The sequence below is a fragment of the Microcebus murinus genome, chromosome 1 (assembly GCF_040939455.1).
Source record: "Microcebus murinus isolate Inina chromosome 1, M.murinus_Inina_mat1.0, whole genome shotgun sequence".
NCBI lineage: Eukaryota > Metazoa > Chordata > Mammalia > Primates > Cheirogaleidae > Microcebus > Microcebus murinus.
This window is the reverse complement of record NC_134104.1, coordinates 83,146,917-83,159,835: the sequence shown is the minus strand read 5'-3', so window position 1 is coordinate 83,159,835 and position 12,919 is coordinate 83,146,917. Positions and strand designations below refer to the sequence as shown.

At 34.3% G+C, this 12,919-nt stretch overlaps 1 protein-coding gene across 3 annotated transcripts in view; it reads left to right on the top strand.

Annotated features, from left to right (window-relative positions):
- MFN1 (mitofusin 1) overlaps nt 1-12,919 on the top strand; it is a 39,669-nt gene that overhangs the window by 20,513 nt on the left and 6,237 nt on the right. For all 3 annotated transcript variants that reach the window (XM_012737011.3, XM_012737013.3, XM_012737012.3), the window contains exons 8-15: nt 59-212; nt 333-400; nt 6,794-6,915; nt 8,568-8,694; nt 8,872-8,976; nt 9,278-9,380; nt 9,522-9,751; nt 12,213-12,365. In XM_012737011.3, the coding sequence (XP_012592465.1) occupies nt 59-212; nt 333-400; nt 6,794-6,915; nt 8,568-8,694; nt 8,872-8,976; nt 9,278-9,380; nt 9,522-9,751; nt 12,213-12,365 (1,062 nt within the window). The remainder of the gene's footprint in view (nt 1-58; nt 213-332; nt 401-6,793; nt 6,916-8,567; nt 8,695-8,871; nt 8,977-9,277; nt 9,381-9,521; nt 9,752-12,212; nt 12,366-12,919) is intronic.

Sequence of the window (12,919 nt, the reverse complement as noted above, 5' to 3'; positions counted from 1 at the left end):
TATCATTATATTTGCTTAAGCTATTAGAATTCTTTGAATACTTTTCCTTTCTCTCTAGGTACGCAGACAGCACATGGAAAGATGCTTGCATTTCTTGGTCGAGGAGCTTAAAGTTGTTGATTCTTTAGAAGCACGAAATCGTATCTTCTTCGTTTCGGCAAAGGAGGTTCTTAGTGCCAGAAAGCACAAATCACAGGGGATGCCAGAAGGTGGTATGTATTAATTGTAGGGTTCCATTTTTAAATCTAAAAATGGATTATAAAATCAGTAACATGCCAGAAATCTTACCTTGCTACATACTAGGTTTTAAAATCTTTGCCTGTGTATTACAGGTGGGGCACTTGCTGAAGGATTTCAGGCAAGATTACAGGAGTTTCAAAATTTTGAACAAATCTTTGAGGTAGGAATTTTGTCAGTGTATTGGCTAATAACAAAACTCTTGCAGTGAATGGAGAGTGATGGTAATCTGTGTTCATTGTTTATCCTTGTCAATAACCTTTGCTGTTATTTAGTGTAGTTATTGACACAGGAAGTGAGACATGGAAAGTTTGAAGAAAGGGAGCTCCTGCAAAATGGATGATCTGTAAGAACTGAGAATAAAAATTATTTCTTCCTTATTTTTTTGTTTATATATTTACATATAAGTGAGAAACTATTTTCCAATATTGCTTGTATTGTACAATGAATGAAATTCTCTGTATTCAGTAGTTTGGAGCAAGAGCAAACAAGTATAATTGCTGTTGGAACAGATAATAGAGCAAAGTGAGGATTATCTTTTTTTCTTTTGTTTCATAATATTAATAGAGATATATAGAACATGATTAATGCCATTTGACAAAATTTTATTACATTTCTAAGCTGTATTACAACATGTTCATTCTCTACATTTTGTGCCAAACATTCTGAAGAAGCAAATGGGTACAAACATAGCAAATGGGTACAACTGTTAAGATACAGTTCTACTACTTTAGGAATCTGGTGGGAAAGTACTAAAGTGTATGAATGGCTGATGTGTATGCGGCATTGGGGAGAGAATATAATTTCTTATGTTGCGTGATACATGTTTTATTCAGAGACATCAAAACTCATCCTACATTTGTTGAAAATTTCTTTAGGTGTTAACATCCTAAACTCTTATTTAGCCCTATATGATGCAGTTCTGCTTGGATTCCATATCACTTTCCCACTTATGCATGAGCACAAAGACTTTAGGATTTATTAATATTATTATTATTATTATTATTTTTTTGAGACAGAGTCTCACTCTGTTGCCCAGGCTAGAGTGCTGTGGCATCAGCCTAGCTCACAGCAACCTAAAAGTCCTGGGCTCAAGCAATCCTTCTGTCTCAGCCTCCCAAGTAGCTGGGACTGCAGGCATGCACCACCATTCTTGGCTAATTTTTTCTATATATTTTTAGTTGGCCAATTAATTTCTTTCTATTTTTAGTAGAGACGGGGTCTCGCTCTTGCTCAGGCTGGTTTCGAACTCCTGACCTTGAGCGATCCTCCCGCCTCGCCTCCCAGAGTGCTAGAATTACAGGCGTGAGCCACTGCACCGGGCCCAAGAGTTTAGTATTGAAGAAACCTCCATCTGTAATTATTCCTCCTTGTAAGTAGTAACTGCCTTAATAGGAGGAACATGAATGTTGAGTATACTTGGGAGAATTTTTTTTTTTTTTTTTTTTGAGACAATCTCACTTTGTTGCTCAGGCTAGAGTGCAGTGGTGCAATCATAGTTCACTTAAACCTCAAACTCCTGGGTCAAGTGATCTTCCTATATTTGGCAGAATTTTTAAAATGAAAATTTCCAACCAGGCACAATGAATGGCTGATACCTGTAATCCCAGCACTTTGGGGAGGCTGAGGTGGAAGGATTGCTTAAGGCCAGAAGCTCAAGGTTACAGTGAGCTATGATTAGGCCAGTGTACTCTACTCTGGGCAACAGAGTGAGACTCACCCTCAAATAAAAAAATGCTTACTGTCCTTCATTTTTAATTTGATGAGTAATAAAGAGGTCATTATTAGACAGAGTATGATAGAGTGGAAGAAAGAAACACACAACCAGGTGTCTTGGTAAGCTCTCTAATTGTTTTGAGGCCTCTGAAATATCAGTAGATGTCCGACGTCCTCTCAAGCCAAGCCATAGGATACACGAGGTCCCAGTTACACAAAGATCATTGTTTATTTTTTTCCCCATTTGCTTTCATGAGGGAATTGATGCTCTTCACTCTTACTAGTTATTCCATCCATGGGGAAAATATATAGGGAGAGAATCTATTGTTCCATTTCCATATCTTTCCTTCTTTAATTGACCTTTTCTTTATATATTTTTTGTGGATGTTTATCATTGATTTCTTCTACCAGATTATTTATTATTCTGTTATACACTTAATATGTCTTTCATAATGGTTTATGGTACACCTTTGCTTTCCTAGGATATCTCCATGAAGAAGTGGGAATGAGAAGGATAAAAGATGGGTTATAGCCATCAGTTCCCAAACCTGGCTGATCATCAGAATCATATGAGGTGCTTTAGAGAACTGCTACAGGTTCCTAACCTACCCCAGAGACTTTGATCCAGTGAGGCTGGGTTTGGCTTAGGAATCTATATATATTCAAAGCTCCCCAAATGATTGCAATAATCAGACAGACTTAGGAACTGTTCTTTAAAAATGTTTTTAGAAAAAACTAGGCAGTTCATTTTTTTATCGTAATAGTTCATTTGAGACTCAAAATTATATATGGAAAAACACTGCTTTTTGAGCAGTAGCTTTTACATAAAGTCATGGAGAACATCAGGGTTTAGAGTTTAAAATTTTTAAAAAATAAAACAAATATCTAAAATGAGAATCAATTAAAAGTTACTTAAATTTATCTAAAGAAATAATCAGCTGGGTAAAAATTATGTCCCGCTGTGTTATAATAGGCCAAAGCATTTTTGGTGATTATATTGACAACTTTGGTCAGCATTTTTTCCCAAAGCTGAGATTGGATACTTCTTAAATCAGTTTTGGTAATTTGTGATTTCCTAGAAATTGGTGCATTTCTGATAATTTATAATTAGTAGCATAAAATTATGTTTATGTTTTAATATCTTGTCCTTCTATATTTACATATATGCCTTTAAAAATATAAATATTTATAAAAATATATAGTATATATATTTGCCTTAATTGGATTTGTCAATAATTTATCATCCAAAGAGCCAGCCTTTCACTAATTATCAATAAGTACCATTGTTTGGGTTTTATTCATTAAGTTCTGTTGTAATCTTTAACATAGCTTCCTTTAAAGTTGCATTGGTTTTTGCTTTTTGTTCATTAAGAAAAGATTTAGCATTGGGAATTTGTCTGAATACAGTTTTGGGCACATATCCCAAGGTTTTCAATATCTAGTTTGGTTTTTTATTTTTTTTAATTGGTTTTTAGTTATAGTTTTTGGCATTTCCTTATCAATACAAGAGTTGTTAAAAAGCCCATTGTTTTGAATCTTTTAGTCCAACTTTTGGTTATTAATTTCTTGGTTTCTTAGCATTGTGGTCACATAATGTGGCCTTTACACATTTTCTCTTTGTTTTGGGATTCACTTATTTTTGTTTGTAGTCTTGTGATTTTTGTAGCTTTGTACCCAGTTGAGACATTTAATGTACTGTGCTTAACAAGGCTTGGAAGTTGAGTAACAACAATCAAGATCAGTGTTATTCTATTAAGACATTTCCTTATTGTTTTCAAAATGCCTTTGGACAGTTTGAAAATGCATTTGGCCTGCATTATTCTAAAGGCAAGCTAGAAATCCAAATTTCTTTGCCCAAATATCTCACCGTTTATTTTTAATAGTTTTGGTTGTATGATGGGAAGGAGAGGTATAGAATAACTGTTAATTAAAATGTCAGTAGATTTATTATAAAGGACATTCCTAGAATGATTGGTGAAATTTGAACATGAATTTTGTGTTAGGTAATAATATCGTCTCACTGGTTAATGTTCTGAATATAATTGTTCTGTGATTGTGTAGGAAAATATGACCTTTCTTAGAAGACAAGTGTTGATGTACTTACTAGTAAGGTCATGATGGCTGTCATGACCTGTTACATTGTTATGCAAGGGAAAAAAATATATAAATGTGTATAAAAATGTATGCACCCCACCAGATTTAGGGATATGTGTGTGGAGAGAGAGGGGGCAGGTAAACAAATGAGATGAAGGGTATATTGGCATTTTTTCTGGTACTTTGCTTTTTGCTTTCTATTTAAAAATACATCAAAATAGTTGAGAGTAATGACTAGAATATTGTTAAGTGTATGTAGGGTCTGTTATGAAGGAGATTTGACAACTTTGTTGGTTTTATGTTTTAATTAATTACACATAAAAATATGTACAAATGTAAACTGTAATGATTATTGATTATCAACTGGCTTCTTTAGCTTTTACTAGGAATACAGAAAACTGTCTTAATTAGGATGTGATTATTTTGGTTCTAAATCTTTGGTAAGTTTTAAAACAGATTATAGGATACTCTTATAAGATGGAATTTAAATTTGGCTTAGCATAGTATATTAAACTTCTTAGAAAATTAGAGTCCCTAATAAGTTAAGTCTGGTAACTGCTACACAAATTGTGTTTCCTGTGGAGATTTATTAGCATATTAATTTACTAAGGATGTTGAGAAATAACTCAAAGAAGGTTTATTTAAATTAACATTTCCCATGCTTACTTGAGACTAGACTGTTTCTTTTTCAGGATGCCTCTTAGTATCCTTAGTGAGAATACCAGTTTGGGGTAATTTTAAATTACAAGAACATTGCCTGTTTTCTTTTCTATATTTATTCATCATTATGTATTTTTGAATCAGAATGTAACTTATATTACCTAATAACTTTTGAAGATCTTTTCTTTTCTGTCAAGTCTAGCTCTAACACTGTGCTGTTATCTGCAAATTTGGATCTTCATTGCTGATATCTAGATCTGCTTCATCGAGGAATAGACTTTCTTTTAAACTTTTTCCTTTTAAAAATATTTTTATGTTTTTATTATAATTTTTTGTGGGAGTTAACTTAGCGCATTATTAGGCACAATTATTTAAAATAAAATTAAAGCTTTATTTTGGTCATTAAAAATTAAGTAGTTTAGGCCAGGTGCTCACACCTATAATCCTAGCACTCTGGGAGGCCAAGGTGGGAGGATTGCTCGAGGCCAGGAGTTCGAAACTAGCCTGAGCAAGAGCAAGACCTCATCTCTACTAAAAATAGAAATAAATTAATTGGCCAACTAAAAATATATAGAAAAAAAAATTAGCCAGGCACGGTGGCGTATGACTGCATTCCCAGCTCCTCGGGAGGCTGAGGCAGGAGGATCACTTGAGCCCAGGAGTTTGAGGTTGCTGTGAGCTAGGCTGACGCCATGGCACTCTAGCCTGGGCAACCGAGTGAGACTCTATCTCAAAAAAAAAAGTAGTTTATAATTCAAATGTTTACTATTGTGTAATTGTTGATGATTTTAAAGAAGAAAGCATGTAGGAATGTTTTATCTTTGGTTTAGGTGTGTATGGAGCAGGAATAGTGTAACTTCCTACCAATAATCTTCAAGATTAGTGAAAATAAGCTTAACCATGAGCAAAATGAAGCTAGGCAATGTAAGAAAGTAATGAACTCTGAGTTAAACTGTTGACTAATCAATTACTCTCATATGCCCTATAGCTAAAGAAGTCAGTATATTTTGTTTTCTGTACTTCAAAATCCTGAAGAGGGGAGCTAAAATGGCAAAAGAGATTATTGTCTAGTGAAGTGTACAAATAATTTTAGAGACATGAAGGCTAAGCATAGGTTGTAGATTGCACATTAAATGAACATATACTAATAATTGCAGGATAACAAATGTAGTACTAGGATATTAATCGAATACCTTTTAAAGCCCGAAAGCTATTTATTTTGACAAAGGAAGGACAGTAATAAACTTTAGGAATAATCCTAGCACTCTAGTAGGCTGAGGTGGGAGAATCGTTTGAGCTCAGGAGTTCGAAACCAGCTTGAGCAAGAGCGAAACCCCATTTCCACTAAAAATAGAAAGAAATTAATTGGTCAACTAAAAATATATAGAAAAAATTAGCTGGGCATGGTGGCGCATGCCTGTAATCCCAGTTACGGGGGAGGCAGAAGCAGGAGGATCTCTTGAGCCCAGGAGTTTGAGGTTGCTGTGAGCTAGGCTGACACCACGGCACTCTAGCCAGGGCAACAGAGACTCCGTCTCAAAAAAACCCAAAATTATTTTTAAAAATTGTTCACATTTCAATACATAGAAATCCTTTTTAGTAACCTTACTTGAATCATCATATCATTTAACTAATTTTTAAAAATAAAGTAGAATTCTAATACATAACTAATTCAAGAACTTTATTAGGTTATCTATTACAAGTATGAGAAAAAATCAAGATAGATAGACTATAATTGGGTTAAAGGTGCTCTACATAAAATTAGTAATTCTAGTGAGGGAAGCTTTTTAAACATTGAAATGCAGTGCCCTGTTTTTTTTTTTATTTGTTAGCGTTATAGTCAAACCATTGCACATTACTGTGTAAAAATACACAAAGATGAACTTGCTGTTAAAGCTCTTTTTACTTTTTAATCTTTGTAATTTTTTTTTAGCCTTTGTAATTTTAAGTTGTGTTTATCATGTGTTTATTTTCTGTCCTTATTTTTGTTCTGGTTAAAGTTAAAAGCAGCAAGTTTTTGTGTTTAAATTCCTTAAAATGTTGGGATGGAATTACAGTAATGTGTTATGGCTTGGGCCCCTCGCAGGAGTGTATCTCGCAGTCAGCAGTGAAAACAAAGTTTGAACAGCACACTATCAGAGCTAAACAGATACTAGATACTGTGAAAGACATAATGGATTCAGTAAACGTGGCAGCAGCAGAGAAAAGGTATGAGTTCATTTTATTGCAACATAAAATTTTTTTTGTTGTTAAGACCAAAGTTTTAAATTGTGCTACAGATACTTTTCTCATTAAAATCAATGTTGTGAATTTAACTGATGCATTCTTATATATTTTTAAATGAATATTTGAAAGTATAAGCATTCTGTGACCTTGAACACATCATTTACATTCTCCAGATCTCAGTATTCCTGTTTACGAATTGTGATTTTATAAATTTTAGTGGCTTTAAAATATTTTTAAGGCAGTGGAAGAACCATTTCTTCAAGCAGATTTTTTTTTTTGAAGAAGTACAAAACAGGTGATCCTCTTTTTTGCATTCAACCCAGGACACATTCTTTTATATTCTCATACATTGATACGTTGAAATCACTCTTTTATACTAGTTGTGGGTTTTTGTTTATCAGCTGGTGAACAAACAAGGTGATACTTACTATCTGCCAACCAGAAATTTGATCTGGTAAGCGTACCCTGTATGTCATACTGTTCTGCCCTATTTTATTCCATTCATTACCTTACGAAGGTGGCAGTGAATGCATGAAGTACCAACAGGATTGATGAAAAGTAAATTTCTCACAAAAATAAGAATGTTATTACATGTGAAAAATATATGTATGTTAAGCCTCAATTGGACCTTTAGTGGGCTTAAACTACCTTAAGGAAACATAAATCATGAAAGATTGAGTCCAAGATAATATAAAATTAGAATTTGAAATGTATTCTTGCTGGCAACAAAGCCCCTTTCATCCCGTCTAAGCCTATTGCTTGATTTTGATACTTTTTCAGGAATGCATTATGTTCAAAAGCAGAGACCTGCCAGCATGTAAAACACAAGGGTGAGAACCCTGAGTCTGATCTTAGTCCCTGTGCAGAGCCTTTGTATAGCCTCTGTGTAATGATCTTGTGTTGCAATAGAATTTTCTTCCAGCTCAATGGCTTTGTTCTAGTACCTAAAATTTGATCTTATTATTTGACCTTATTAGGATTAGTTTTAAAAATATAGGACATTAAAGTTAATATGGTACAAAGATGATATGATTTGAAGATTGTTAGTACAGTCACATGTAAGGAACTTATTAATCTAAAAGACCTTCTTAAAAGGGTCTCAGATCATCATTCTGGGGTCAGATAATTTTCTATAAAATGCCAGACAGTAAATATTCTAGGCCTTGTGGGCTATACTTACTGTCTCCTTTCAGATAGCTTTATAGTAAAAGTAGTCATATAAATAGGTAATAGGTAATTGAATATGTGTGGCTGTGTTTCCAGAACACTTTAAAGCTGGCAGCTGGCTGGATTTGACTTCTAGGGTGCCATATGCAGACTCTTGTTTATTTAAAGTCAATATTGAGTTCTATTTTAGCTGTTCATATCTATGGGGTGTTTGAAGACTTAGAATCCTTATTAATCCTTTGGAATTCAGGTGTAACATGGGCAGAGAGACAAAAGTTGTTTATATTAAATCATCTATATAAAAAGTATTTCATAAAGTGAATTATTTGAATCCTTTTGGATGCTGAAATTTGAGATTTATTTTTTCTTGTCATGCTAATAGATGGCTCAATACATGAGTGAATTCCCTTACTTGTTTTGGGACTTTAATATCCCCTGAATACTAATTACTCTTTATACTATAATAGAGTTTATTCAATGGAAGAGAGGGAAGACCAAATCGATAGACTGGACTTTATCCGAAACCAGATGAACCTTTTAACACTGGATGTTAAGAAAAAAATCAAGGAGGTTACGGAGGATGTGGCAAACAAGGTGTGTAACAATAACTTTATGATTGGAGTATCTGGAAATGTAAGTTATTCTTGATAATGCTAAAAATGTTACTCCTGTTACCTTAAAAAAATATTTTAAGTGTTTTTCAATTTCACTTTTTGAGGAGTTGGTAATCTTGTTTAATTTTTTTAACTCTGCTCTTTAAAATATTTTCAGGTTTCATGTGCAATGACAGATGAAATTTGTCGACTGTCTGTTTTGGTTGATGAATTTTGTTCCGAGTTTCATCCTACTCCAAGTGTATTGAAAGTATATAAAAGTGTAAGTTAAAATATAGTTAAAAATTATTCAGGGACTGTTTCTTCATGTTATTCTATACTTTATTTAGTGGTTTGTCCACTTCAGTGTTTTCATGGCAATCAGTATGCAATTAAACTGTTAATATCTCTTGTGTACCCAATAAATGTAAACTCTCATGTATATAAAAGCACAGAGAAAATTTACACTATTAATATTAGAATGAGAGTAAGATCTTTTTAGCATTTACTACATTTTAAAAGTCTTTATAAAATTTATATATTCTGGTGAAAAATTAAGGTGCACAATTTTTCATTGTTAATAGGAGTTAAATAAGCACATAGAAGATGGTATGGGAAAAAATCTGGCGGATCGGTGTACCAGTGAAGTCAATGCCTCAATGTTTCAGTCGCAGCAAGAAATTATTGGTAATATTTATGTATACAAAGTTTTGTATAGTTTTTCTTTCTTTTGTTGGTGAAGTGTTTATTTTCCTTGTGGTATTTCATAGGAGGCAAAATATTTACTATTCTTTCTTAAAATAAAAGTTGTAATTTTATTCTTTCTAGAAAACTTGAAGCCATTACTTCCAGCTGGTATACAGAATAAACTACATACGCTGATCCCTTGCAAGAAATTTGATCTGAGTTACGACCTAAATTGCCACAAGTTATGTTCAGATTTTCAGGAGGATATTGTATTTCGCTTTTCCATGGGCTGGTCTTCCCTTGTGCATCGATTCTTGGGCCCTACGAATGCTCAGAGAGTGCTCCTAGGATTATCAGAGCCTATCTTTCAGGTAGGTATTTTTGTATCTACTCGTCGAGACTCTTTCTTAATTTGTTTATGTGGTTTTCTCTGATAAAACTAGCTTTACCAAATCTTCATGTTTATAAGCTAACATCTATCTCATAGAGCCATTTCTGAGTCAGATATACATGTTGACCAACACTAATTTGAAAACCTGAAATTCAAAATGCTCTAAAATCTGAAAATTTTTGAACTCTGACATGATATCACAAGTAGAAAATTCTATACCCTGATGTCATGACAGGTCAAAACACAGACACACAACAGTTTATTCAGTATCTCCAGTGGAAAAAAGACCCAGCCTCCTTCAGCTGTGGTACAGTTTTCCATACACCCCCAGATTACCCTCACAAACTGCCCACAAAGGGTAATGCTGGATGCCACTAGGGCAGGTTCCCCATGATACTCTGCAGGGGGCCAAGTCCTACATGCATTATTCACTGTAGCATATAAATTCAGAGTCAGGAATGATGATGATGCCAAACAACCACAGATTATCCATGTGAGTGGCTGCCTTAGTAACATTTATACTTTTTTTTTGAGACAGAGTCTTGTTCTGTTGCCTGGGCTACACTGCTGTGGCATCAGTCTATCCTAGCTCACAGCAACCTCAAACTCCTGGGCACAAGCAATCCTCCTGCCTCAGCCTCCCGAATAGTTGGGACTACAGGCATGTGCCACCATTCCTGGCCAATTTTTTCTATATATTTTTAGTTGGCCAATTAATTTCTTTCTATTTTTAGTAGAGACAGGGTCTTCCTCTTGGTCAGGCTGGTTTCGAACTTCTGACCTCAAGCAATCCACCAGCCTTGGCCTCCCAGAGAGCTAGGATTACAGGTGTGAGCCACTGCGCCCAGCCAGCATTTATGCTTTCTGATGGATCAGTGTACTCAAAAATTATTTAAATGTTATATGTTAATAAAATTACCTTCAGATCGTGCATATATGGTGTGTATGAAACATCAATGAATTTTGTGTTTACACTTGGGTCCTAAGATCTCATGTGTATGCAAATATTCAAAAATCCTAAAAAATCTGAAATCTGAAACACCTTTGGTCACAAGCATTTGGGGTAAGGGATACTCAATCTATACCATACATAAGGGAAAGTCAATCCCAAAGTTTTCATCCAGTATTATAGGTGGTTCTACATTCATTTTTGAAACTTGTTAACTTAAAAGTTTTTTTTTTCAGATATCAAATAAATTGGAATAAATGTAGGCATTTTGAAAGAAAAACTTTAAAAAAATTTATTAATTTTTCAGAAAATGTATGATGATTTATAAAATCATCACCACAATCCAGGTTTTGAACATTTCTCTTACCCCAGAAGAGTCCCTTATGCCATTTGTAGTCAATCATCATTCCTGTCTCTTGCTCCACAACTAACCTGCCTGCTGTTCATATGAATTTGCCATTTTTGGACATTTCCAATAAATGGAATCATACAAAATGTGGCCTTACGTGACTGGCTTCTTTCACTTAGTGTAATGTTGTCAAGGTTACCATAGCATGCATCAGTACTTCATTCCTTTTAATGCCTGGGTAATATTTCGTTATAGATATAAGACATTTATCTATTCATCACTTGAGGGACATGAGGATAATTTGGACTTTTTGCTGCTATGAATAATGCTTCTGTGAACATTAATATACATGTTTTTATGGTGGATTTATGTTTTCATGTCTCTGGAGTATATACAAGGAGTGAAATTGCTAGGCCATGTGGTAACTTATGTTACTTTCTGAGGAATTGCCAAACTGTTTTCAAAGGACCATTTTGACAGTCCCACCAGTAATGTATGAAGGTTCTGGTTTCTAGACATATTCACTGACACTTGTTAATTTTTTTTTTTTTTTTTTTATGCGACAGAGTCTCACTCTGTTGCCCGGGTTAGAGTGCCGTGGCATCAGCCTAGCTCACAGCAACCTCAAATTCTTGGGCTCAAGCAATCCTTCTGCCTCAGCCTCCCGAGTAGCTGGGACTACAGGCATGTGCCACCATGCCCAGCTGTATTTTTAGTTGGCCAATTTCTTTCTATTTTCAGTAGAGACAGGGTCTCGCTCTTGGCTCAAGCTGGTTATGAACTCCTGACCTTGAGTGATTCTCCCGCCTCGGCCTACCCGAGTCTAGGATTACAGGCGCGAGCCACTGTGCCCAGCCTACAGTTTTAGTTTCATTTGAGGGTTGAGAACCTACTGTTACATGTAGGTGTTATTGTATATTGTGAAAATTTATTATTGTTCATGATATCATTAGTCCATGTCATAGAAAATAATTTTTAAACCATTTTTTTTACATATTTGTGGAATGCTCATTATTGGGATCATTTTTTCCCCATAGATTTGCTACTATAATTTTAAAAGAAGTACAAAAGAATTTTATAAAAGTTACTATTTCATTTATAGTTATTTAAGTGTAATCTTTTTTCCCCCCCAAACTTAATCAGCTCCCTAGGTCTTTAGCTTCTACTCCCACTGCTCCTACCAATCCAGCAACACCAGATAATGCATCACAGGAAGAAATCATGGTTACCTTAATAACAGGATTGGCTTCTCTTACATCTAGAACTTCTGTGGGCATCATTGTTGTTGGAGGAGTGGTAAGAAACATTACTTTTAGTATAATGAAAATTGAACTTTTTGTAGAGCTGCCTGTTTACAGAAAGATATATTTCTATTTATATAATCTATAAATGATATAAAAATTTATAGGTTAAAAGTGAATTAAAAAGTTTCAGAAGTCTAATCTGAAATTTTTTGAAAATATCTTTACAAAGAAACATCACCAACTAGCTGGCCCTTAAAACAATGCTTCTAACTATTCTCATATCACAGCACACAATATTTGTACATTGGAGTAACTAGAAATGCCCGGATGCCCTTTTTTGAATGCCAATGGGATCTGTCATAAGTCTTAAAAGATTTTTTTTACTAGTATTTTTTATATGTTTAAAGTAAAATTCATATCATTAATAGCATAGATATACTTGTTTTGGTTTTTGAAACTTCTGAGATAAAAGAACATTTGTTTCTGTGAGATACAGTCAGTCAACTTCACAGACCTGGCAGGTTAAAAGCTCTTGCTTTAACCTTGCTGATACTTACGTTCTGATGCCTTTTCATCTTGATTGATTTCTGGTAACTTCAGGTTTTC